Raw genomic sequence first — 25,968 nt, 5'->3', positions numbered from 1 at the left:
CCTCAAATAACCAAAACAAAAAGCAGCTTCAGAGTCAAAACTGTAATACCATTATGTTATTAAAATAAAGGAACAGAATTTTATTTAGATCACATACATGACAGAAAGTGATTTTTGTTGGCTATGTGTTTCAAAGCATATAGGCCCATGAAAATGCTTAGGGAAAAAATACCAAGGCTTCTGGGGAGGAATTATTTAATGTCTTTTATTAAAATCTACAAAGTTAATTGTGAATTACTGTTTCCTAGACATGAACTTTCAGTAAAATGTACCTATTCAGTAAAATATACCTTTATGTAAGTATCATCAGGGTAAGATAATGTGACACTGCTAAAAGGCCAGAGTAAGGTGACAGAGAAAAAGTTCCAACACCTACAATGTAAACAGTTGTAATAATTTATCTTAGCTTTTTGCTTTGCATTACATAACTTTCACTTTAGAATTGAAGTTTGTTTGCCATCTATCAGACCAGTCTGGTCTTCCAAGAACTCTGGCTTTGTGCAGGGGTGGGTTGGGACTGGATTTTCAAGCTGTGGGATATAAAATCTAGAGTAATCTTAGAGAAAGACCTCAAAAATTCTCAAATCGTTTGCCAAAGCTTTACTACAGATAGCTCATCTCTTAAAGGTTATAATACTACTTCCCAAAGTTGATTTCCTGTTTCAACCCAGGTTCCAGCAAAAGCCTACTCATCCTTCATTTTTCAGCTTAAGAGTTTCCTTCTCAGTGGAGCTTTAGCTGATACCCCTCATTCCCCAGAGACAAAGGAAGTCATGTGTTAGGTACTACTCCCACCAACCCTTTTATACAGTCCCAGTATAGATTTACTTACGCTGAATTGTATTTGTTTGTCTCTGTATGTATCTCTCCCTCTAGACTGTAAAATTCTTTTGGCTAGGTGTGGTTTCTCACGCCTGTAATCCCAGCACTTTGGGAGGCCAAGGTGGGCAGATCACCTGCGGTCAGGAGTCTGAGACCAGCCTGGCCAACATGGTAAAATCTGTCTCTACTAAAAATACAAAAAATTAGCTGGGTGGGGTGGCACACGCCTATAATCCCAGCTACTTGTGAGGCTGATGCAGGAGAATCAAACCTCGGAGGTAGAGGTTGCAAGTGAGTCGAGATCACGCCACTGTACTCCAGCCTGGATGATAAGAGCGAAACTCAGTCTCAAAAATAAATAAATAAAAATAAAATATCACTGAAAATAAATGTCAGCCAGGCATGGTGGCTCACACATTTAATCCTACCACTTCAGGAGGCCAAGGCAGGCAGATCACTTGAGCGAGGAGTTTGAGAACAGCCTGGGCAACATGGGGAAACTGTCTCTATAAAAAGTAGAAAAATGAGCTGGGTGTGGTAGCACGTGTCTATAGTCCCAGCTACTTGGGAGGCTGAGGCAGGAGTCACTTGAGCCTGGGAGGTCAAGGTTGCAGAGAGCCATAATCGTGCCACTGTACTTCAGCCTGGCCAACAGAGTAAGACCCAGCCTCAAAAAAATAAAAATAAAAATAACTTAAAAAAACAAATGTCTGCCAAACTGATTTTAACTTTTATATTTAATTTGGAAAAGGAAAAAAATTTAAAATTTATTCTGTAGAGTGAAATGTACCATTACTAGCGTAAGAGGGACTAGAAGGAAACTTTTTATTCTGGTGTTCCTAGATTTGTCTTATTCTTATCCAAGCTATTTATTACAATTTTACAGTTGTTGTAAGCTGTAAACTTTGACATTCCCGAATGTCAAAGAAATCAACTTCCATTAAAAAAATACAAATCAAAACCACAAGGAGATAACACTTCACATCCATTAAGAAAGTTATTACGAAAACAAAATAAAACAAAAAACCCCACAAAACAGAAAATAAGTATTGGCAAAAATGGGGAGAAATGCAGACCCTTGTACATTGCTGGAGGGAATGTAAAATGGTGAAGCTACTATGGAAAACAGTATGGCAGTTTCTCAAAAAATTAAACACAGAATTATTACAAGATCCAACAATTCTACTTCCAGGTATATACTTCAAAGAAGTGAAAGAAGGAGCTTGAAGAGCATTTCTCCATCCATGTCCATGGCAGCATTATTCACAACAGTGAAAAGGTGGAAGCAACCCAAGTGTTCGTCTGATGAATGAATCAACAAAATATGGTTTAGGCATACAATGAAATATTAAACAGCATTAAAAAGAGGAAAATGTCAGCATATGATATAGTAAGTATCAACCTTAAGGATGTTATGCTAAGTGAAATAAGCCAGTCACAAAATAACAAATATCATATGATCCCTCTTATATAATGAGCAAGAGTAGTCAAATTCATAAGACACAAGCAGAAAGGTGGTTGCCAGGGGTTGAGTAAGGAAGGGAATAGCAAGTTAATGAGTACAGAGTTTCATGTTGGGAAGATAAAAAAAATCGAGACAGATGGTGGTAATGATTATACAACAATGTGAATATACTGAATGCCACATAACTGTACACTTAAAAATGGTTAAAATGGTAAATGTTATATTATGTATATTTCACACAATTTTAATAAATCAATGTCATCCATTTGGGACTTCACCGTGGATTTTCTGGATCAGGTAAATCCTATTTGGCCATAATTCAACCGTAATAGTAAATATCCCTTTATATGCTGCACTGGTAGTTTCCATGTATGGAAACACAGAGGTACTTATGATAAAAATAAATGTGTACGGTTGTTTTACTTTAGAGCAAATTTAAAGATCACAGGTTTTAGTAAGGGAGAATTTAAGGTTTCCATAACCAAGAACACTAAATTTGAGTTTTTACTTTGCCTATCCAGCTAACCACTGTCTGGATAAGGAGTGAAACTAGTCAATTTTATAGCTGCAGTTTCCAGATTGAAGATAAATGGGTAAAAATACATTTCTACTCAGGTTTCTAAAACACTGAGCTTCCTCCTTCTTCCCCAACAATCATAAACAAAAATGGCAATGAAAACGGCTTTCTAAATCCTCCTTGGTAAATAGGCAATAGCTGGCTACAACTCTGCATATACGCTGGAGATGTGGTCAATGAATAAACGTTATCTTTTTCACAGTATCTTTAAAGTTTACTATTTAAAAAAATACGAGTCACAAACATACACCACAAAATTCTAAACAACATTAAAAAGTGTATTAAAGTAAAAAAAAAAAAAAGAAAAAAAGATGGATGGAAAATATGCAATTGTGCTATTAATTTTATATGCTGGAAACAGTTTTCAGTAATGGCTGAACCAGGCAACTGTTACTAAATAAATAACAGCAGCAGCAACAACAAAAATCAACTACCTTGTACCAGTCTCACCACAATCTAGTTAATCCTACTTTTCATCTTGCCATAATCATAAACATTTTTAATGTTTCTCAAAATATATAATGCTCTTATGTACACTGAAATTATATGCCGTTCCTGTTATCCTATGTGTATAATGCAATATAAAGAATTTAAACTGGATAAACCAACCAAAATGATATTACTGAAATGATGGTCCTGAATAATGATATACTTAGTGTTCAACAGGCTTTTCTATCCATCTACCGTTTTCTGATTGGTTGCTTAAGTGTGTTTCCCTATTCTTATATAAAAAACTGTATGTACTAGTTCTGCGATAGCTAAGAGGTGTATGCCTCAAAGTCAAAACTCCTTTTTGGAGAATGAGCCAAAGAAAGAAGGTGGACTTCAAGGGAACTTTTCAGGAATAAGGTTGGTTTCATTTTCACAGTGACTTGGGGGTGCTAGTGGCATTTAGTTACTGGGTGGGTGAGGCAGAAGTATTAGACATTCTGCAAAGGATTGCAGAGTCTTGCCAATGAAGAACTGTCGTATGAGCATCACAACTTCAAGATGCCATGTTTGCTAAAGTCTATTTGAAATAATCCGAGCCGTCTATTTAAACATAAACAAAAACTTTTTGTATGGATTTATGAATTTTCCAGGGATGCAATTACCATATAATTGCATCCCTGGATAATTCCATGTAAACTGAAGAAAGATTCTATTTTTTGTCAGAACTTTTATGTAGTTCTGAAATCTTCTGAAGGTATGAAATCTTCAATACCAAGTAAATTGAAGAAAAATTATACTTTTTGTCAGAACTTTTATGAAGCGGTGTTTACTGTTTTAGAAAATCACATCACCAGTTGAAAATTTATGAGTCACTATAACATATATTTTTAGCAGTATATTTAGAGCCAGGGCATTCACAATGACTTCAGCATCTGATTATTCATTATGTCTAGTGTAGTCATGATTCTTTACATACCAAAACAGATTTTATTTAACATAAATGTATTCATTGATTTTTCCTTCATATGACAATTAGGGTGGTAATGTGCATTTTTAAACAAATTACTTGTATAAGCTATTTAAATTTTGTTTCAGTATTAAAAAAAGGAAGGAGTATTTATAAAATATTTGACAGGAAAAGGGAAATGTGTCGGATAGTGTTGAGAATCAACTACATACTTGGATATTAAAATAGAAGTTATCATACAAGTATTCACTATCTCTCAAGTTAGAAGGTGCTGCTTATCTCCTATCAGCAGTAAAGCCAGTATTCAAACCAGGAAACTACTGTACAACAAATATTTCCAACTACAGATTTAAATAGGATAAAGTATAGGTAAAAACATTCTCAACAATTGCAGCACAAAAAACAGCATAAAAATCCTGAGTTCAAAGAATAAAGATGCTAGGTGAATCCTATTTAGTCTTTAGATAAGAATTGACACAAAGGTAGAAAAAAGTAGGGAGGGAGGAAGATACACAATCGTCTATAAATCAGAAATGTATTATCAAGAACCTGAGAAATACACTTCAAAAGAAAGTAAAGCATGTCTACACAGTATAAAAAGAAAAAAAAAAAAGACTCACTAAATCCTAAACTTTGCTATGAAAATTAAACTTTAAGCAGAAAATGATTATTTAGTATCACTGGATCACACTAACATAATTCTGAAAATGTTCCATAATTCTGAAACGGAACATTTTCAGAATTATGTCAGTGTGACAAATTTTCAGTTTGTCTATTTATTTATGTATGTATGTATACATTTGAGGTAGAGTCTTGCTCCAAGTCACCCAGGCTGGAATGCCGTGGCGCCATCTCAGCTCACTGCAACCTCTGCTTCCTGGGTTAAAGCGATTCTCCTCTTTCAGCCTCCTGAATACCTGGGATTACAGGGACCTACCATGATCCCCAGCTATTTTTTGTATTTTTAGTAGAGACAGGGTTTCACCATGTTGGCCAGGCTGGTCTTGAACTCCTGATCTCAAGTGATCAGCCCACCTTGGCCTCCCATAGTGCATGAGCCATCATGCCTGGCTAAAAATGTATTTTTAAAAAACAAAAAAATGTTTACTTATTTTCAGATATTTCAAAAAGCAGCTCATTTATCCTGTATAGTAACAATGAAAATTCTACTGCTGATCTGCAATTCTTGCCTTTTACTATCTTCCTGTATTCAATTTTTAAAAATGTACTTTAACAACCAAAGAGTACTTACTGAATACTTACTATGTGCTTTGTAGTATGCTAAGGACTAATGATGATGAAAGAGATACATGACTTAGTCCCCACCAACTTGAAATTGATGAAATCTTAGTGATTTAGGACATAAGCTATTTCATCTCACATACTTAAGATCAAATTGGAATTGTTTTCTAGTTGAGACAACTAGCAAGGCTATCTGATAACCCAGCAAGCAATATGTTGACAGTGCAAGCAAAGGGTATGTATGGAATCGCCTATTAGTGTACTAAGCGGGCAGGACACAGTGGCTCATGTCTGTAATCTCAGCACTTTGGGACGTCAAGGCAGGCAGATCACTTGAAGCCAGGACTTCAAGAACAGCCTGGCCAACATGGCAAAACCCAGTCTTTACTAAAAATACAAAAATTAGCCAGGCATGGTGGTGCGCCTATAGACCCAGCTACTTGGGAGGCTGAGGCAAGAGAATCATTTGAACCCAGGAGGCAGAGGTTGCAGTAAGCCAAGATGGCACCACTGCACTCCAGCCTGGGCAACAGAGTGAAACTCCATCAAAATAAAATAATTAAATAAAATGAAAATACAATATAAAATAAAATAAATAAAACTATAAATAAAATGTAATTAGGAAACGCTTAGAGAGTCTTTAATTGTTAATGGCTATCACACTGACTTCTAACAACCAAAGGCACTAGTTCTCAGACTTTTAGATTTTTACTTTTTTAATCTTCCACAGGAGGGAACAGTTTTAGATTTTACAGATCAGTAAAACTTTTTTAAATTTAAAAACTGGCATAGAGTTGCCAACAGTTTATTTTTCCAAGCAAAAATATTAAGAAAAAAGAAAGCAAAGGAAACAATCTAAGAGAAAGTGAACCAGAAAAAGGACATTAGGGAAAAACTAATAAAATTCAAATGAAGTATGGAGTTAAATAACAACATATCAAAATTGGTGTAAAAACACAGCATAGTCATGTAAGATGTTAACAGTAAGAGAAATTGGGTGAGAGAGGAGGGCACAGGAATCCTCTCTACTATATTTGCAACGTTTTGTTAAAGCCCATTCTAAAATAAAGTTTATATTTACAATGCTAAAAAAATTACTCAAAAACAAGGACATCTACAAATGTATGCAAACAGAGATTACACTGACCTCATTTTTTCCATTTTGCTGTAGACCACAGAAAGCTTTATCTCAATCTACATGAAACATCATCATTAGGGAACCCATGGCCTGGGAGACTATCAACTAAAAAAACTGTTAAAAGCATTCTTTAGAAATTTTGACTTTCCCTTTCTCATGATAAATTCCCAAGATATTTCAGTTTTTCCTTCTTTTTAAAACAATACTACAAACATATGCTGAAAAAATGATCAACACTGGCAGGTAAGCACTGCATCAATTCCCTTTAATTCTGCACAAAGATTTGGATCCACAAAGTATGAGGGTCTCCTGCATATCTAAGTTGGAAGCCAAGTCCTTTATAACACTGAAAGTTCAAGAGGAAAACACAAGATTACAGAACTACTTTACAGTCTCTCCATAGTAAAAATCAGGTTCACTCTCCCTGTTTCTGAACTCACCGTACATTAAAGAGCATAGTGGAGAGCTAAGATAAGAATATCTATATTCCCCTTGTAATTGGGGAGATGAAGAAATGAAGAAACAATTTTCTAGGTAACATATATTCTGCTCAAGCTTTACCTGCCAATTATACTCATTGCAAAAGACATTTCAAAGCAAAATCTTACAATATCAATACATAACACACACATTTATTAAGAAAAATGTGTTTGCTACTCTGCTTGGCACTGGACCAAAAAGTTAAAATGTTTGACCATTCTGAAATATCAAGCCACTTAGTATTTCATCTTAAAATTCAATTTATAAATACTATGAGCAAGGTAATATGCTTGGAACTATGGAAATACCAAAATGAGAAAACAACACCCCTCCCCTGAATAAAACTTCATTTTTAAAAAAAGACCTTTTAATAAGCACAAAAAATAAAATATGTAGAATGAGTACAAATTTGACTAAAAAGCATTAAATCATAGATGACTCACTTATTTTCCTACAGAATATTATAAAATATAATCTGAATAGATTTAAAAGTATGGCACAATTTCATTACGGATATGATAAAAGTTATTATTAAAAATGGGAAACCACCTTATCTCTTTGCTGCATTTATAATTTCTATTTCAATATTACAAGTTTTTCAAACGTCAAAGTAATTTTTGAGTTCCCAAGGGATTTAAAACTTTCTAAAACTTTAAAAAAAATTGTCATGGTGTTTAAAATCAATTTAAACATTGCTGTTTACACTATATAACATTTTTAAGAAGAGACATACATCAAGAGATAAACCAGGTCTAACTAATAAAATGCGTTTCACCTTGAGAATGGCCATGGCTGGACTACAGAAACTCTTGATCACTTTATTATCTTTTTCCTCTACACACCTGTCACCACCATCTCCAGAATACCACTGCTAGACATTCCTTACCCTAATGCATCCTCTAGTCTTATCTCACTTTCAGGCAGATTTTAGAAATAACAGTGGAAGCGACTGCTATTTCTATTTCACACTACTAAACTCCCTGGAAAAACTCTCTAGGTTCGAGCCCTGGCTGTGACATTAACTGGCTATTGGCCTTGGGAAAGTCTACATTTTGAACTGTTCCCTTTACTTCACAAAAGCAAAGACAGATGGTCTTTTTTTTTTTTTTAATTAATACTTAGCTAAGCTTAACATAAGATAATCATTTCTGTAATCAGGGGCTGAGCTTCTGGGACTTGGTGTGGAAATGAGCAGTTTGATGTTCAACTCCTGTAGGGTAAGAATAGCAGGATAAGAATCAGCAGAACTCCCTCTGCACCAGGGTTCTAGAGTCAGGTTCAATTAGTAGCAATTGTGCTTGGGTCCAGGCTTTCTCCCACCTTTGAAAGAAAGCTGGAAAAAGCTGTGTATTCTTAAACTAAGTATGTTTAAGACCTCCAAAGGGATAATAGAATAATATTTTTTTATTTGTTTTATTCCAAAAATTATGAAACAAATCAGGAAGATATGCAGAAAGAGCAGACAGAAATGAACAAGGTTCAATAATAAATGCTGAAAATGGCCGGGTGTGGTGGTTCAAGCCTGTAATCCCAGCACTTTGGGAGGCTGAGGCGGGTGGATCACGAGGTCAAGAGACTGAGACCATCCTGGTCAACATGGTGAAACCCCGTCTCTACTAAAAATACAAAAAAAATTAGCTGGGCATGGTGGCGTGTGCCTGTAATCCCAGCTACTCAGGAGGCTGAGGCAGGAGAATTGCCTGAACCCAGAAGGCAGACGTTGCGGTGAGCCAAGATCGCGCCATTGCACTCCAGCCTGGGTAACAAGAGCGAAACTCCGTCTCAAAAAAATAAAATAAAATAAAAAAATAAATGCTGAAAATGAGAAATTATCTTTTAAGTAAAAATTCAGAAGACAGTATAAACTCTACAGTGAAAACAAGTAAGAGAACCGGTGGACTAGAAGCTAGAAATAAAAAATTTTCACTGAAAACAGCACAGATAGAAAATGAGATGAGAATAAGAAAAGAGCCATAGAGAATAAATTAAGAGGCTTCAACATATGCCAAGCAAGAGTTCCAGAATGAGAAAATTAAAGGCTGAGAAAAAATATTTTAAAGAAAAAGTTCATGAGTGGTAATGTTTTTCTAATAATTTTTCTGAACTGTATAGTCTTCAGATTGAAAGCACACACAAATGCAGAGCAGGAAAAATATGAAAAAACATGATGGATACATCACAGTAGAATTACAAAATGTCAACACAAAGAGATCATCTTAAAAGCAATGTGAAAGATAGTCCCAACAAAGTAATGACAATTAGATTAAAAGCATACTTCACACCAGCAATAAATGTCAGATAGTCATGGAGTAAGTAGTATGTCCAATATGTAGAGCTAAAGTAACTATTAATCCAGAATTCTGTATCTAGCTAAATTTGCACTCAATAGTGACTATGAAATAAAAACATTACCACTCATGAACCCTTGCTTAAAAACAACTAAAGAAGCTATGTCAGCAAGAATAAAATTAAATCCGGAGGAAAGAGGTGGTACGCAAGAAACAATAATGAGCAAAAAAAAAAAAAAATCACTAAATCCTTGTACTAAACCAAAATTACCACATTAAAAATGAATGTTAAAAAATTTAAAAACATTGAGTTTAAAAAGAGAAATACAACCCACGTTACGGGAGAAATATTTGCAAATCACACATCTGATAAAGGTCTTATATCTAGACTATATAAAGAAGTCTTACAACTCAAGAATTAAAAAAAAAAAAAAAAAAAAGACACACAAGAAATAACCCAATTAAAAATAAGCAAAAATACCTCAATAGGCATTTCTCCAAAAATGATCAAGGCCAACAGGTACATGAAAAAACACTGACCATCATTAGTCATTAGGGAAGCAGTAAATCAAAATCACAATAAGATACTATTCATAACCACTAGGATGACTATAATAAAAAAGACAAAAATAAGTGTTGGCAAGGATACGAAAACACTGGAACCCTCATACATTGCCAGTGGGAATGTAAAATGGTCTAGATAGTTTGGAAAACAGTTTGGTAATTCCTCACAAAGTTAAAAACAGAGTTACTATGTGACCCAATAAAAGTCTACTCTTTAGGTATAAGCACAACTGAAAATACATATCTACTTAACAACTTATACATGAATGGCCAAAGCTGTGTTATTTCTAATACCCGAAAGGTAGAAACAACTCAAATATCCATCAATTGATGAATGAATAAAAAAAAAAAAGTGGCATATCCATAAAATTGAGTATTATTTGGCAATAAAAAGAAATGAAGCAGTGATACATACAACAAAGAAGAACCTTGAAAACATTATGCTAGGTGAAAGAACACTGTTACAAAATACATATTGTATGATATTTATATAAAATGTTCAGAGTAGGCAAACCTAAAGACAGAAAGTGGTTTAGACTGGGGGCTTCAGGTTTGGGAAAACAGGGAATGAGAGTTAAGTTTCTTTTGGGAAGAAAAAGATGTCCTAAAATTAGAGGGTAGTGATGGTTACACAAACCTATGAATACACTAAAAAAATGGAATCATATACTTTAAATGGGTGAATTATATGGTATGTGAGATATATATCAATAAAGCTGGTAAAAGAGAAAAAGTAGAACTAAACTACTATGCAACTGTAATGTGGAAGATGAGAAAGAGAATACTGGAGTCAAAAAATCTAAATGCATATCTTATTTGTAGATGTAGAGATACTCAGTGACTATAAGCATAACTAGAAAAATAAATAAAAATGAATTACAATCCACAGCTTATAATCAAAGGGAATAATATGAATAGAAGAAACCTAACTTCAATGCAGAACTAATCAAAATCTAGAAAGATTTTCCACAGAATTTGACAAGCATTGTAAGAGGCATATAGAAGAATAAAGATTAATATAATTCTAAATGAAAAAGGTGGGGGTTCTGCCTGCCAAATACCAAGACTTATTAAAAAACTATAATTAAAACCATGCATTGGCCCGGTGCGGTGGCTCAAGTCTGTAATCCCCGCACTTTGGGAGGCCGAGGCAGGTGGATCACGAGGTCAACATATCGAGACCATCCTGGTCAACATAGTGAAACCCCATCTCTAATGAAAATACAAAAAATTAGCTGGGCATGGTGGTGTGTGCCTGTAATCCCAGCTACTCAGGAGGCTGAGGCAGGAGAATTGCCTAATTCCAGGAGGTAGAGGTTGTGGTGAGCCGAGATCGTGCTATTGCACTGCAGCCTGGGTAACAAGAGCGAAAACTCCGACTCAAAAAAAAAAAAGTGCATTATTTATGCACCCAAAAAATGAATGAAATAGAATAGAGTACCTAGAATGAGACCAAGGTATATGCAAGAGAATGCTGGTATATGATAGAGTATGTGAAAGACAACACTGGCATATGACAGAGCACACGAAAGACAGCGCTGGCATATGACAGAGCACGCGAAAGACAACGCCGGCTACGACAGCGCGCGAAAGACAACGCCGGCTACGACAGAGCACGCGAAAGACAACGCCGGCTACGACAGAACACGCGAAAGACAACGCCGGCGTATGACAGAGCGCGAAAGACAACGCCGGCTACGACAGAGCACGCGAAAGACAACGCCGGCTACGACAGAGCACGCGAAAGACAACGCCGGCGTATGACAGAGCGCGAAAGACAACGCCGGCTACGACAGAGCGCGCGAAAGACAACGCCGGCGTATGACAGAGCACGTGAAAGACAATGCCGGCGTATGACAGAGCGCGTGAAAGACGCCGGCTATGACAGAGCGCGCGAAAGACAACGCCGGCGTATGACAGAGCGTGCGAAAGACAACGCCGGCTACGACAGAGCGCGCGAAAGACAACGCCGGCTACGACAGAGCGCGCGAAAGACAACACCGGCTACGACAGAGTGCGCTAAAGACAACACCGGCGTATGACAGAGCACGCGAAAGACAACGCTGTTGTATGACAGCATGTGAAAAGAATGCTAGTATACGATAGAGCATGTGAAAGACAATGTCATTTATGACAGAGAAGGCAAACAACACAGACTTGTGGAGAAAGGATGCCTCATTCAATAAACGGCTCTGATACAAGAAACTTTCAATATGAGAGAAAACAAATTCCCTACCTTATTCCATTTACAGAAACCACTTCCACGTATCTTAAAGACTTAAGTTTTGAAAAACTTAATTTTAAAACAATTTGAAAAAAAATGCTAGGAAAACAGATTTATGATCCTAGTACAAGAATTGCCAAATATGTAATAAAAAGCAGAAATCATATGTCTAATAAATTTACCTACAAATTAAAAATTGCTGTATTAAAAAAATATTATAAACAAAGTTAAATCCAAGGGACAGACTAGAAGATACTGATAACATATACAACAAAGAATTAGCAACTAGACTATAGCAAGAATAAGAAGAAGCCAAATTACCCAGTGGAAAATGGGCAATCTATTCACACGAATAAAATTGAGGATAGCTGCATCTCAATAGCATTCAAGAAAATGCAAATTCGAACAAAAATAAGACACTGTTTCACATCCATCAGACTGGTACATTTTTTCAAGTCTGACAGTACAGTGTTGAGCAAGATGTAGGGAAAGGAGAACGCTCATGTCTTAGAAAATAATTTGGCAATATTTAGTAACAGTCATAATGTACATACCCCATGACCCAGCAATTCCACTTCTAGGTATTTCACTTCAAAATAAACAAACAAATAATAGTCATTGTAACACTTTCTGTAATAGGAAGAAATCGTAACAATCCAAATTTGCATTGGAAAAGAAGAACCCACCTCCCCCAGACTGGTTGGGCAGGGATTGCTTCATTTTGGTAGTTCCAAAGCCTAGCAACAAAAATGCTATCACAGAAAATTAACCACTCATAAAAAATGAGTGAATTAATGAATACATGAGAAAGATATGGTGTTACCTAAAAGGGAATGCAGAGCTGAGAAACGGCTTTTGTTAAATGGAGAACAAAACCAAAGCAGACAAAATCCCTGCCTTCCTGAGATAAACAAGACAGTAAGTTTTGAAGTAGGTTAAACAGTGTTAAGTGCTGAGAAATCAAGCAGGGAAAGGCAACAGGGAAGTATTGTGGAGGGTCAGAATTTTATACTGAATGGCTGGAAAAGGCTTCACTCATGAATAAGGGAATATTTAAATAAAGACTTGAAGAGAGAGAAGGAGCCAGCAGATGTCTGTATGAAGAACATTCCCGGCAGAGGTATAACAGCCAGGACAAAAATTCTAAAATTGAAGCATGCCTGGGACTTCTGAATTGCAGTAAGGCTAGTGTGGATAAAGAAGAGTGAGTGAAGGGTGATGAAGGATGAGAAATGAATTGGAAGAAGTGTAGGGGTTCGGATACAGATCAAGCAGACTTTGGCTTTTACTCTCAACAAAAAAGCAAGCACTTGGAAAATCTTAAACAGAGGAATTATATGATCTAATCTGTTTAGTAAGATCACTCTGGTTGCTATATTGAAAACAAGACTGCAAGGACAGAAGGGGAGAAACAATGAGATGAATTAGGAGCTTTTGCAATAGTTTAGGTAAGAGGTAGCAGCTTAGTCCAGGGTGGTGGCAGAGAAAGAAGAGAGAAAGGGTTCAGGATATATCATTTTTAGCAACAAGAAAAAGGGAGATATGATTTGCTCCCCAAACACTTAAATGAATTCATGTTATAAGTAAAACACTTCTTAAAATGGTTTTAATTGACAAATAAAAATTTTATGTATTTACGGTGCATAACATGATGTTTTGAAGCAAAGCATTTTTGGATTCATGTGTCTTTCTTTGATTTATCCTCCCCACAGATGTATCTATAGGAAAAAAGCAGCTGACATTGAAAGTCCTACACCTACTGCTTAGAATTTAACAGATTCTTAACAAACCTATGAGCAAAATATATTATGCATATACCTTTTGTTATTAATATAACTGAATTAAATCAATAATTTTACATTAACATATTAATAATCACTGATGTAACTGACATAAAATGAAATGTCTACACTTGTAAAAATAAGAATTTGAGAATGGAAGAAAAGGAAGAAGAAATACTTATAGGTATAATTATATAATGTCTGGGATTTGCTTCAAAATAACGAAAGAGAGTGAGGACAGTGGTTGGGGGAAATAGATAAAACAAGATTGTTCATGTGCCAATAATTGTAAAAGTTGGGTAAAGGATAAATCACACCCTTTGCCCAACTTTAAATTATACCATAAAGGGGCTCATTATACCACTTTCTCTACTTTTGTATGTGATTGAAATTTTCCATAAAGTTTAAAGAATAAAAATTACCTGTACAGCTCTATCGACTTCACACAGTAACAAGACATATATACAAAATCAGCTTCTGTTCCTAAGTTTTCCAAAATATAGGGGAATGAATGAATGGCTGACACCCATGCTTATCATCCTATTCTTCCTTCTTTCCTGAGGGGTACTCCACTTCCAATTAAAATGTGGAGACAGAGCTTAACTAATTAATACCTTCAATTTGATATTTCATCTAAATCTTTGATAATCAATTAGTTTTTAAAGAGAAACAAGAATGATTACCTGCATAAGCTATAACTTAATGTTAAGGAGAATAGACTACATGCTAAAAATTTCAAATGAAGGCCGGGCACAGCAGCTCACAGCTGTAATTCCAGCACTTTGGGAGGCCAAGGCAGGCAGATCATGAGGTCAGGAGTTCGAGACCACCGGCCAATAGGGTGAAACCCCGTCCCTACTAGAAATACAAAAATTAGCTGGGCATGGTGATGTACGCCTGCAATCACAGCTATGTGGGAGGCTGAGGCAAGAGAATCACTTGAACCAGGGAGTGAAGGCTGCAATGAGCCGAGATCGCGCCACTGCACTGAGATTGCAGTGAGCCGAGATTGTGCCATTGCACTCCAGCCTGGTGACAGAGCAAGACTGTCTCAAATGAAAAAAAAAAAAATCAATTGGGTGTGGTGGCACATGCCTGTAATCCCAGCTACTCGGGAGGCTGAGAGGCAGGAGAATCGCTTGAACCTGGGAGGCGGAGGCTGCAGTGAGCCAAGATCACACCACTGCACTCCAGCCTGGGCAACAAAGTAAGACTGTCTCAAAAATATATAAATAAATAAAAATTCAAAGAATTTGCCAATACCATGTATAGATAAGAAAAGAAGAAAATAAAAAACTGTAGAGACAATTTTACGTGAACCAGTCAGCAAAAAAATTTTAGTGTTCTAGTTTTCGCCTAAGCACACCCAAGAGTCAAACAGTTCCCTCAGAGCCATTTCCAAGAGTTGAGAAGTAACAGAAACTCAATGCATGTCATTTGCAGCACGGGAGAATGTTTACTGAATGCAGCATTGTAACCACATATACCAAAGAATTAAATACAAACATCCGCCCGGCACAGTGGCTCACACCTCAGCCTCCCAAATCCCAGCTACTCCAGAGGCTGAGGCAGGAGGATTGCTTGAGGCCAGGAGTTTGAGACCAGCCTGGGCAACACAGTGAGATCCCCATCTCTACAAAAAAAAATCTTTTTTTTAATTAGCTGGGTGTGGTGGCCAATGCCTGTAGTCCTAGCTACTCAGGAGGATCATTTGAGCCCAGGAGTTTGAGGGTGCAGTGAGCTGTGATCACACCACTATATTCACTATATTCCAGCTTGGGAGACAAAGTGAAACCTTATCTCCAAAAAAAAAACATCAAAAAAACCCATATATATTTTCTAACGAAATATTGGCTTAAAAGTAAGTCTCCTAGTATTTCCTATACAAATATCCAATCAAGAATGTTTTTTTAGAGACAGGGTCTCACTCTGTTATCCAGGCTGGAATGCACTGGCACAATCATAGCTCACTGTAGCCTTTCCTGTGTTCAAGCGATAGATACTACTGCCCTCTCCCAAGTAGCTGGGATTAAAAGCAGGCACCACTATGCCCAGCCAATTTTTAAATTTTTTGTAGACACAGGATCTCACTATGTTGCCTATTCTGGCCTTAAACTCCTAGTCCCAAGCAAGCCTCCTGTGTGTCTCCCAAAGTGCTGAGATTACAGGCTAGAGCCACCAGACCTGGCCTAGAATATTTTTCTTATGCTTTATAACAGAAAAACTCCAGGAAAAAAAGCAAAATAAAGAATATCTGAGAATAAAATCTTCTAACTATGTTTATGAACTAAAATACTGGGTTTCGTTTTGATATTTAAAGAAAATACACATTTACTTCTTTTGAAAATAAAAAAATAAAAATTAAACAATAAAAAATATACATTTTTGGTAAAAACTAAGCTAATCATTATTATTCTCTTGCTTAGAATGATCAGTACTCAGACAACTGCAGAAACAAAGTGAAGAATAAACAGCCTGGCTAAATCTAGAACCCCATAGCAGTCAACGCTGACTTGAAAAATTATTTCAAATAGATCAGATATAAAGATAGTCTATCAGGCAGCTTCTAGTCTCTTTGATATAACGTGGACCAGCACTCTAAAACTAGAAAACTAACAGAAAAAAAGCCTAGGTAAAATCAGAAAGTCCTTAGAATCAAAAACTTTCTTGGATCTGCCTATGCCAGGCATTATATATGGTTACCATAATCTAAAACAATGCTGTCAAACAGAAACATGACCCAAGCCACATGTTAAGTTTCTTAGTTTCAACATTTTTCCAAAAAGGCAAAAATAAACCAGTAACAGTTAATATTTAGCCCAATATATATGTGTATTTATATAACCCAATTTCAACATGTAATCAATTAGAAAATAAATGAGATATTTTACATCCTTTTTCCAAACTAAGTCTTCAAGATCCATTGTGTATTTCATACATATTTCAAGTGCCTACATTTTGACAGCCATATGTGGATACCACACTGAATAGCATCAGTCTAGAAAATATTTAATGACAATAATGGTAATCATCAGGCTCTTTACAGGATCTGGAGCAAGGTCCCTCCTTCGGTGTTGCTGGGAACAACTGAGATTCCTCTAATGCTTTACCCTCTTCCTAACCAACTGCAAAACTGAGTATCTAAGAATATATGTCTGAAATAGAGACATATTCACAGATGTAGGTTCTTAAACATTAATTCTTGAGGTTAAAACTTATCCACCATAGGCCAGTGTTTCCTTTTTCTATTCATTCATTCATTCCTTGGAAAAGAGGCAAAGAATGCAGGTATTTTCAAACTGATGCTGAATTAGATCTGATACTCATTCATTTACTCAACCAACATCTGGCGGGTGGATACCTACAATGGGCCAACTGCTGTCTTGAGTGTAATGAATACAAATACAAGTGAGACATGATTCTTATCCTAAGATATTTACAGGCAGGCTAGTCTAGTAAGTGAGATTTCTAGAATTCCATAATGTGCTCTGTAAAAACATGAGCTCACTATTCTTTTCAGACAGGGTCTCACTCTGTCACCCAGGCTAGAGTGCAGTGGTACAATCATGGCTCACTGTAGCCTCAAACTCCCTGGCCCAAGTCATCTTCCACATTAACCTTCCAAGTAGCTGAGACTCTAAGTCAGTACCACAACATTCAGCTAATTTTTTTTCTTTCCTAGAGATGGGATCTCACTATGCTAACGAGGATACAGGAATTCACTTTTAATGTTATATAGCAGCACTAATGGAAACAGAGCATAAGTCATAGATGCAAGTCACACAGGAAACTTTAAAATTTCTACTAACCACCTAAAAAAAAAAAAAACCCACAAAAAATTCTAAAATTTACTTTACTTATATATCCAAAATATTATAATATTTCAACATGTAGCTAATAAAAAAATGAGGTTTTTTTTTTTGTTTTTTTTTTTTTTTTGAGACAGTCTCACTCTGTTGCCCAGGTTGGAATCCAGTGATCTTGGCTCACTGCAACTCCCAGGTTCAAGTCATTCTCCTGCTTCAGCCTCCTGAGTAGCTGGGATTACAGGCACCTGCCACCATGCCAGGTTAATTTTTGTATTTTTAGTAGAGACGGGGGTTTCACCATGTTGGCCAGGCTGGTCTCAAACTCTTGACCTTAGGTGATCCACCTGCCTTGGCCTCCCACAGTGCTGGGATTATAGTCATGAAACACAGTGCCCGGCCAGGTTTCACATTTTTTAATACTATTTTTTAAATCCAATGTGTATTTTACACGTAAGAATATCTCTACTTAAGCTAGCCACATTTCAAACATAACAGCCAGCAGTTTTGTGGATCTGTTTTTAGAAAATTAGGAACAATTTGGCAGTTTCAGGTACAGGAAAAAGGTAGCAGAGAGAGGCTTGAACACGTTCCCAGGTTGAAGGAGAGAGGAAAGGGGAAGAGAACAAACATACTAATGATAAAGGTGGAGTATGGGCAGCTGGATGGAAGAAAAGGATCAAAAGCTTAAGAAGACTTGTCACCCTGGAAAGGAGGGCTGCATCTTCCTTGTGACTACAGGGAAAGAAGGCAAGGATTACGTACCAGTATAAGCAAGTTTGGTGAGTGTGAGAAAGAACAGAAACTTGAGGGAGTTCAGATTAAGACCTTCCCCTTTTCCTCAGTTAATCAGAAGACAATCTTAGCAGCCTCCTACCACCATCGCCAATACAATCTAAAGGGATTACATTTATGAAACAATTTAAGAAACAGTTACTCTACTACGACATATTATTTTTGTATAATTATTTTCTAGCTTTTTTCTGGGCTAGTCGATCTTGACTTGTCACTTTTGTCTCTAAACACAGAAACACTACAGATTCATTCTTTCCTTATCTATTATTTGTTCAGCTACATGTACCCAATGTCTACTCGTGTTGAGTAAGTGTGGCCCTGACCAACATTTGTACCCCCAGTATTCAGCATATTTTAATACCAGCACAAAGTGTTTTAAAAATGTAGTACTACATTGTCCTGTAAAGAAATACTACATTCAACTAAAATATGTACTGACACAGACTTTCATTTAAGTCTAAATTGGTGTTGCCCGATAGAATTTTCTGTGACAATGATAATATGAACTAATCTGATAGCCAATGGCAGCCAACAGACACATGAATTCGAATTTTAATAGCCACATGTGGTTCAAATTTTAATTTTAATGACCACATGTGACTAATGGCTACTGAACAGGTCTAAATATTAGAATACAATGAATAGCTAACGGCATTTCCACAATTATAATCAAGGTGTTGTCATCTCTAATGAGTTAAGACATAAAATACGGTACTGAAAATGTGAACACTTTGAATACTAACTGTACCACGAAGACACCACAAGAGAATTTTTTTTAGTGTAAAATAACTTTAACATTGTGTGCTAAAAATCAAAGAACAAAAAAGAAATGGCTATTCCAATATTTTCATTTTGTTTACTTTCCCTATAGAAAAGATCAAGCTTCTGTCAACCTTCCGATTTTTTCCATCTTCTCAAATAGTGAAAATGCTTTGTTGTGATAAGAAGTCGCACTTTTTTTAATTAAAAAGAAATTACTAGAGCATAGGCGTTGTTTCTGTAATAAAACGACAACTTTTTTTGTGAGACATTAGTTGGAAATCAGAATTCATATAACAAATTAAGTATGCTTATAACTCCAACCTGACCTTAGGATTTGCTTGTCAATCTCCCCAAATGTATCCTATTTATCTGAATTTTAAAATAAACCCATTGCTAAAAGTCATGTTGATTCAATCCACTGAGCCAACAGAAGTATAATCTAAACTAGATTTTTCCTGAGTTGAATAACTCCTAGTATAGTAAAATACATTTTCATTACTCTGTATCAACTGTCCTTGATATTTAATTTACATGACCAGAGACACAAAGTCCTACACTGGCCCAGGTATGATTACGTACTTAGAGGATCTGATAACTTAAAACCAGTGAGGTGAGCAGCTAAATGTCAGAGGCAGCATTTTTTAAGCACAGCAACTTGTTCAACTCGTCAACCATCCTGTAAGACGGCTGCCTTGTAAAATAACCACATACAACTTCCGGCCCTTCCTTTCAGCTGTGTTCATTTGAAGCCATTTTAAAAAACATTACCAGATTTTCTGTCCTGAAGATGAGCGTGGTTATACAACCAGGATTTTATTCTGGCTAAAAAATACCTTAACAGTGAGAAAGGATGTCTCAATCTATTTTTAAAAGCTCTAAGAGAACCACTTCAAAATGATCTTCCTACCACACAAAACACCATCAGGTAAATCAGCCTTCTACACATGCAGATTTGGCAAAGCAAAAGCATAAGGCAGATCTGTAACAATTAACTTCCGAGTAAAATGACCGTGCTACGGTTTACTGCAACAAAGCCGAAGTATTACAACAAGCTGGTATTCTAATGACGTCATTAGCTTGGTTTCCTAAGAAAGCAGGTATCTGGGGTATCTGAATTTACAAGGCTAAAAATAGCCCACATTTGTAGGAGAGAGCGGTAGGCAGTTCTCTTTCTCTCTCTCTCTGAATATATATACATATATATATATATATATTTTTTTTTTTTTTTTCTGAGAATGATGCCCGTTGCAAAATGAAGTAACACAAGACTGGCTCTGAAATCCCATTCTGCCTAGTCTTAATGTTAAAATGCTTTCCTAGAGCAGAAGGGAAAAAGAGGTATCAGTGCTTTCGTCCCACAGTTTCTTCTTCACTAAATGTTACCACTGCCTTTAGAATGAGTACATGAAAACACTGCATTGTAGAAGCATTAAGTTAATGCGACTTAGAAATTAAATAGTAGCCCGCCTCATCACACAGATAAGGTTAGGCTTCTCCAGCCAGGAGCAATTTCAGTCCTAATTGTCACAGCTGCCTCAGTGTTGTAATTTCCGCGCCGCAGCTGCAAGGAGGCAGGGAAGATTTTTCTCACTGAATTAATTCTGGGAAATTTTCGGTGGTACTTTTCAAAGGCCTTAAATCACTCTTTTCTAAGATGTTTTGTTGCTGGTGTCCAGATGTTCCAGTAATACTGGAAAGTTAACTATTCCTTCCAAACCTGTCTCGTTCAAAGTACCTCGAGGAGAAGGGGAAAAAAGGTTCCCACTGGAAAAGTTTCACGGCGGTGGGGTGAGGATGAGGTCGGAAGAAAACCCCAACAAGTAGCATTCATAATTATCTAAGTTTCGTTTCCGAAGCTGCACCCGGACGGTCCTCCTCTCCCGTTTCCAGGCCGGGGGGAGACATGTCTGTCGCCGAGGGGGTTACAGTCACTTAGCTGAGGCCGCCTCCTCTCCAGGAATCAACCCAGCTCAGAATCGTGACCCGCTTCCCGAAGTCCGTGACAAGCGGGGGCAGAAGGCAGGTTCTTCTCTCCCCTTCACCCAAACACGTCCCGAATCGTGCAAGGTAGGAAGCGCGCACCTCTCTCCTCCCCCACTGCCCTCCTCCCGCTCAGCTCTCGCGCCCCGTTTCCTCAGGGGGCGCCGCCACCCAGCTCGGGACTCCCGCCTCTGGTCACAGCCGCCCCGGAGCGGCTGGGGGAGGAAGTAACGGAGAAGCTCCGGGAGGAAGCGGCCGCCTCCCGCCAACCTCGGCGGCCCGGGCTTGGAGGCGAGACGAGCGCGGGGCTGCACGGGGCTTCTCCGGCTCTGGGCCCCGCGCCCGTCCCCGCCGCGGCCTAGCCGGGCGCCCGCGCTCTGGCCTCCCCGCTCGGCGGCGCCGGCCTGTCCCCGCCACCCCGCGCTGACAGGCCGCGCGGAGGCGGACGAAGGGGGTGGAAGGAAGGGGGGCACCTACCAGCTGCTGCCGGACCCAGCGCCACATTCCCCCGTCGTCGCCGTCCCGGTCCCGCGGGGCGCGGGGGCCGCGGGGCTGCAGGTGGAGGCCGACCAGACACAGGCTGGAGCGGGCGAGTCCCTCGGGCCGAAGTTCCGCTTGCAGCCGCCACCGCCTCACTCCCCGCGCCGCGTCCCCATCCCGCGGCGCCGGCCCCGAGTCCTACAGGCGCGGCCCCGGCGCCGCCCCCGCCCGGCGCAGCTGAGCCTCCCGCCGCGCCGCAGCCACCTTCATTATTGTCACACAAGCACCCCGGCAACCCCACCCCCGCCCGGCTCGGCCCCCGGCCCCGGGCCCCACCCGGGCCCGCCCCCGGCGCCCCGGCCCGCCCCCGGACGTGACGAAAGCGGCTGCGCGGACCCTGGGGGCTGGGCGCGTCTCGCCGCCGTTCCGAGCGGGGGTCTGCGTTGAAGGTCAGGGAAGAAGCGAGCGCGGAAAGGTGCCGGGTTCCCGAACGCTGTTTCTGTCCGCTGCCACCTTCCTCCGGGTTCTGGGGTGGGATTAAGTCGTGTGTGTGGGTCTGGCCGTCTCCGAGCCTGCAGCGTGGGGCCGATTCCTCTGTCTCTGCCTCCTGTTGCGGGTCCGTTTCGGGCTCTCTGGCGTCTTTGGTCCACGCGTCTCCTGACACGCACACGCACCATCTTGAATGTGCTTTCAGTATGTGACTGAAAGTTAATCTCTAGAGGTCCCAGTTTGGGTTCCATCAAGTTGTCAGGCCTCCTCTTTAGCAGACGGCGGAGACGAGACGGGGCTAGGGAAATCTTGATGACACCCCTTAAGTGATTTGAAAGCAATGCAACTGCCCTGAGCCTGGGACACCGTGGACCCATGTTTCTAGGAGAATGGATGAGATATTCTGTCTTGTGTGCTAAATCGGACAGGATCAGGGGAGGGTGATTTGTAAAAAGGCAGCTCATCGCTGTTAACTGCCAAACTTCTGCAATAAAAAAACACCCTTAGAAGTAACTTGACCTAGGTTAAATAAGTGTGGGGATGACAAACTCAGAAGGAATATACAAGCAACTGGAACAAGGCTTTGACGTTAAAGATTTGGCGTTAAAAGCAGCCCCATATACATACTGCGTTATATGTATGTATTGAGTGCTGTGTTTTTGCTAAATTAAAGCACACTTCACCAATAGACGTTTGTGGTTTTAAAAAAATAATTAAGCAAGAACAAATCCAAATGAAATTTGCTTGACTAGGTAAGTTGCTGCATATGATCCTGAATCTTCTAGTTTCAGTAGACATTTCTTATTATATAATGCTTATCCAGCACCACAAATAGAACCTTTCTTTGGGGATACTTACGATCTATAAAACCAACATGAAATTTTATATTATAAGTCATCCAACTTCAAAAAATACTAGATCTTTGAAAAGTCATCTTTTATTCTTATGACTAAACCATACTTTATGACCCTAAAAGGAAGTTTGAGATACATTTAGTAATAAAACCTCACTACCATTCATGGAGCACCCAGGTCCTGTATCAGGTTCTTTACTTGTATGCTGTAATTTAACTCCAGTCCATCCCTTGAAGTAAGTATGATTATTCCTATTTTATATAGACGCAGAAATGGAGGTTCACACTAATTTGGCAAAGCTGGGGTTCAGCTTCTGGATTGTTAAGCAGTGATGCTCATGCTCTTAAGCTATGTCAAGAAACAAAAATATGGCCATGCCTACTTTTATTCATTTGCAAATGATCTGATCACAAATTCGGCCTGGAAATTTTTACTTATATGCCACTAAAATTCTTCAAGATAACATAAGTCATAGCAATCTGGAGAACACTTTGTATCATGATTTAATTGTGCCCCAAATTTCAAAAGGAAGAAGTTGGGGGAAGGGGTTGATTTCTAGTGCTCTGATGGAATATAGTAAGAAGTAATCTCAAGTTAAATATTTAATGATCAAATTGAAGCTCAAACTGTCAGGAACAGAATGAGCAGCACAAGTAGTATTTTAAGCATTATACAAGAGCAGTCCTATACACCTCAAGTTAATACAAAGAGCATAAGCTAGGAGACTGCCTTTTTGTTTTTTGTTTTTGAGACACAGTCTCACTCTGTCACCCAGACTGGAGTGCAGTGGTATGATCTCGGCTCACTGCAACCTCCCTCCGCTTCTGGAGCTTTAGCGATTCTCCTGCCTCAGCCTCCTGAGTAGCTGGGATTACAGGCATGCACCACTATGCCCAAATAATTTTTCTGGTTTCAGTAGAAATGAGGTTTCACTATGTTGGTCAGGCTGTCTCAAACTCCTGACCTAGTGGTCTGCCCGCCTTGGCCTCCTAAAGTGCTGGGATTACAGGCATGCGCCACCCTGCCCAGCCAAGGAGACAGTTTTTATACTGTAGGGGTCAAGGGAAAGCTTTCCCATTGGCCCTCCAAAGATTTGCCAAAAAATTGACTTGCGAAAGGCAGATTAATTAGAGAAAAGGCACATAAATTTAGTGTGCACATGAGGAGAATCATAGAGTGATTGCCAGCCCCCTCATGTGGTTCACAAGCTTGTATACCATCCTGGCAAAATAGGTTATGAGAGTGGGGAGAAGAGGAATTCTGTTGAGGAAGTTATTAGGGAAGATGAATGGATCAGGGAACAGAGATTAACTTGTATGTTATTTTGTCAAAGGATCTATTTAGGTGTAGTTACATTCTTGGTCTTACAGGAAGGGGAAGGAAAAACAATTGTTCCTTTTGGTGGGTCCAGATCTTGTGCAGATAAAGGAACTTCAGCTTCCTCATGTGCTTTGGAGAGATGGTGGGGCAAAGAGGGGAGGCCAGAGAGGTTTTTAGGCTTCTTCAGTAAAGCATGTCAAAACACTATCTTTGGGATACTGATTTTGTTATACCTGAGCGAGTTTAGACAGAAGCGCCACGCAGTGAATTTGTTGAGTCCATCTTTATGCCAGCATCCGAGAGTCAGCTGGAGCTCAAACCCCTCAGCCAAGAACAAAGGGCGGTCCACATTTTTATACCAGTTTAGGATAAGGGGGCGGTAAGCATATTATTACAGAAACAGAAGGAGCAGTTTAGGGGAGAAGGGGGGGCCTAACAAAAAGTTCTACTTAAAATTGTTTTTTTACTCAGGATGTGGGGTAGCAGTTACACGGTGACAGATGCAGGATGTGCAGGGCCGGTGGGCTCTGGTTCTCAGAAAATTGGTTACAAAAGATGCCAGGGGTCTCAGACCACAAGCTTTCAGAACAGAATGCCCTACATAACTCAGGGTGGGCAAACATAGCTCAGGGTGGGTAAAATGGAGTTGGCAGGATTGCTTAAAATGTACTCATTATAGCCAAGCTCAAGCTAAGGTATTCAATTTCTGAGCCCCAACAATACTATAATTATAATCCCTTGGTGGTGGTGAAATCAGTTTAGTGTATCATGATCTGTATTTTAAAAAATAGAATAGAAAGCGTCAGAATACATTGCACAGAGTAAGTACTTACCTGTATTTTGTAGCGTTTTCATACACAAGTACATCAGGTCACAATATAAAAGCAATTTCTTCCTATTGGTTATGGTTAGAAGGTTTGAAAAACATTGAGATGGATAAACACAGGACTTAAGGACTTAAGAAGGCAGGCACCAGCTATAAAGGAAAGAGGGGGCAAAACATGCTTTGAGTCAGTGGTCATTCATTCATTGTACAACTATTTCTTACATGTATTGAGCATCAGATGTATGCATAACAACTGCCTAAAACTAGGAGGAGACACAGGCAATTTTTTTTTTTTTTTTTGCGACGGAGTTTCGCTCGTTTCCCAGGCTGGAGTGCAATGGCGCAATCTCGGCTCACTGCAACCTCCGCCTCCTCGGTTCAGGCAATTCTGCCTCAGCCTCCCGAGTAGCCGGGATTACAGGCACGCGCCACCATGCCCAGCTAATTTTTTGTAGTTTTAGTAGAGACGGGGTTTCACCATGTTGACCAGGATGGTCTCGATCTCTTGACCTCGTGATCCACCCGCCTCGGCCTCCCAACGTGCTGGGATTACAGGCTTGAGCCACCGCGCCCGGCACACAGGCAACTTTTAAAGTGAGCCTCTTTTCTCTGGGTAGTTTAAAATCTCGTTGGAAAAAGAGATTTTAAATAACACTTAAATAACAACCCAAGTCGG

The 25,968-nt window shown here is 38.9% G+C and overlaps 1 protein-coding gene across 8 annotated transcripts in view; it reads right to left on the bottom strand.

Annotated features, from left to right (window-relative positions):
* ATP11B (ATPase phospholipid transporting 11B (putative)) overlaps nt 1-22,137 on the bottom strand; it is a 121,062-nt gene extending 98,925 nt beyond the window's left edge. For 6 of the 8 annotated variants that reach the window (XR_008476575.2, XR_013527022.1, XR_013527023.1 and 3 more), the window contains exon 1: nt 21,801-22,137. Coding sequence is in view for 2 of the 8 variants with exons in the window: in XM_035274589.3 (XP_035130480.1) it covers nt 21,801-21,827 (27 nt within the window). In the remaining 6 variants the exon portion in view is untranslated. The remainder of the gene's footprint in view (nt 1-21,800) is intronic. The other 2 variants (XM_035274598.3, XM_078350231.1) reach the window with 1 other exon arrangement.
* Between the last annotated feature and the right edge of the window lie 3,831 nt (nt 22,138-25,968).

Source organism: Callithrix jacchus, chromosome 15 (assembly GCF_049354715.1).
Source record: "Callithrix jacchus isolate 240 chromosome 15, calJac240_pri, whole genome shotgun sequence".
Lineage (NCBI taxonomy): Eukaryota > Metazoa > Chordata > Mammalia > Primates > Cebidae > Callithrix > Callithrix jacchus.
Note: the sequence above shows the minus strand (reverse complement) of the source record. Positions and strands in the feature narration are given on the sequence as shown.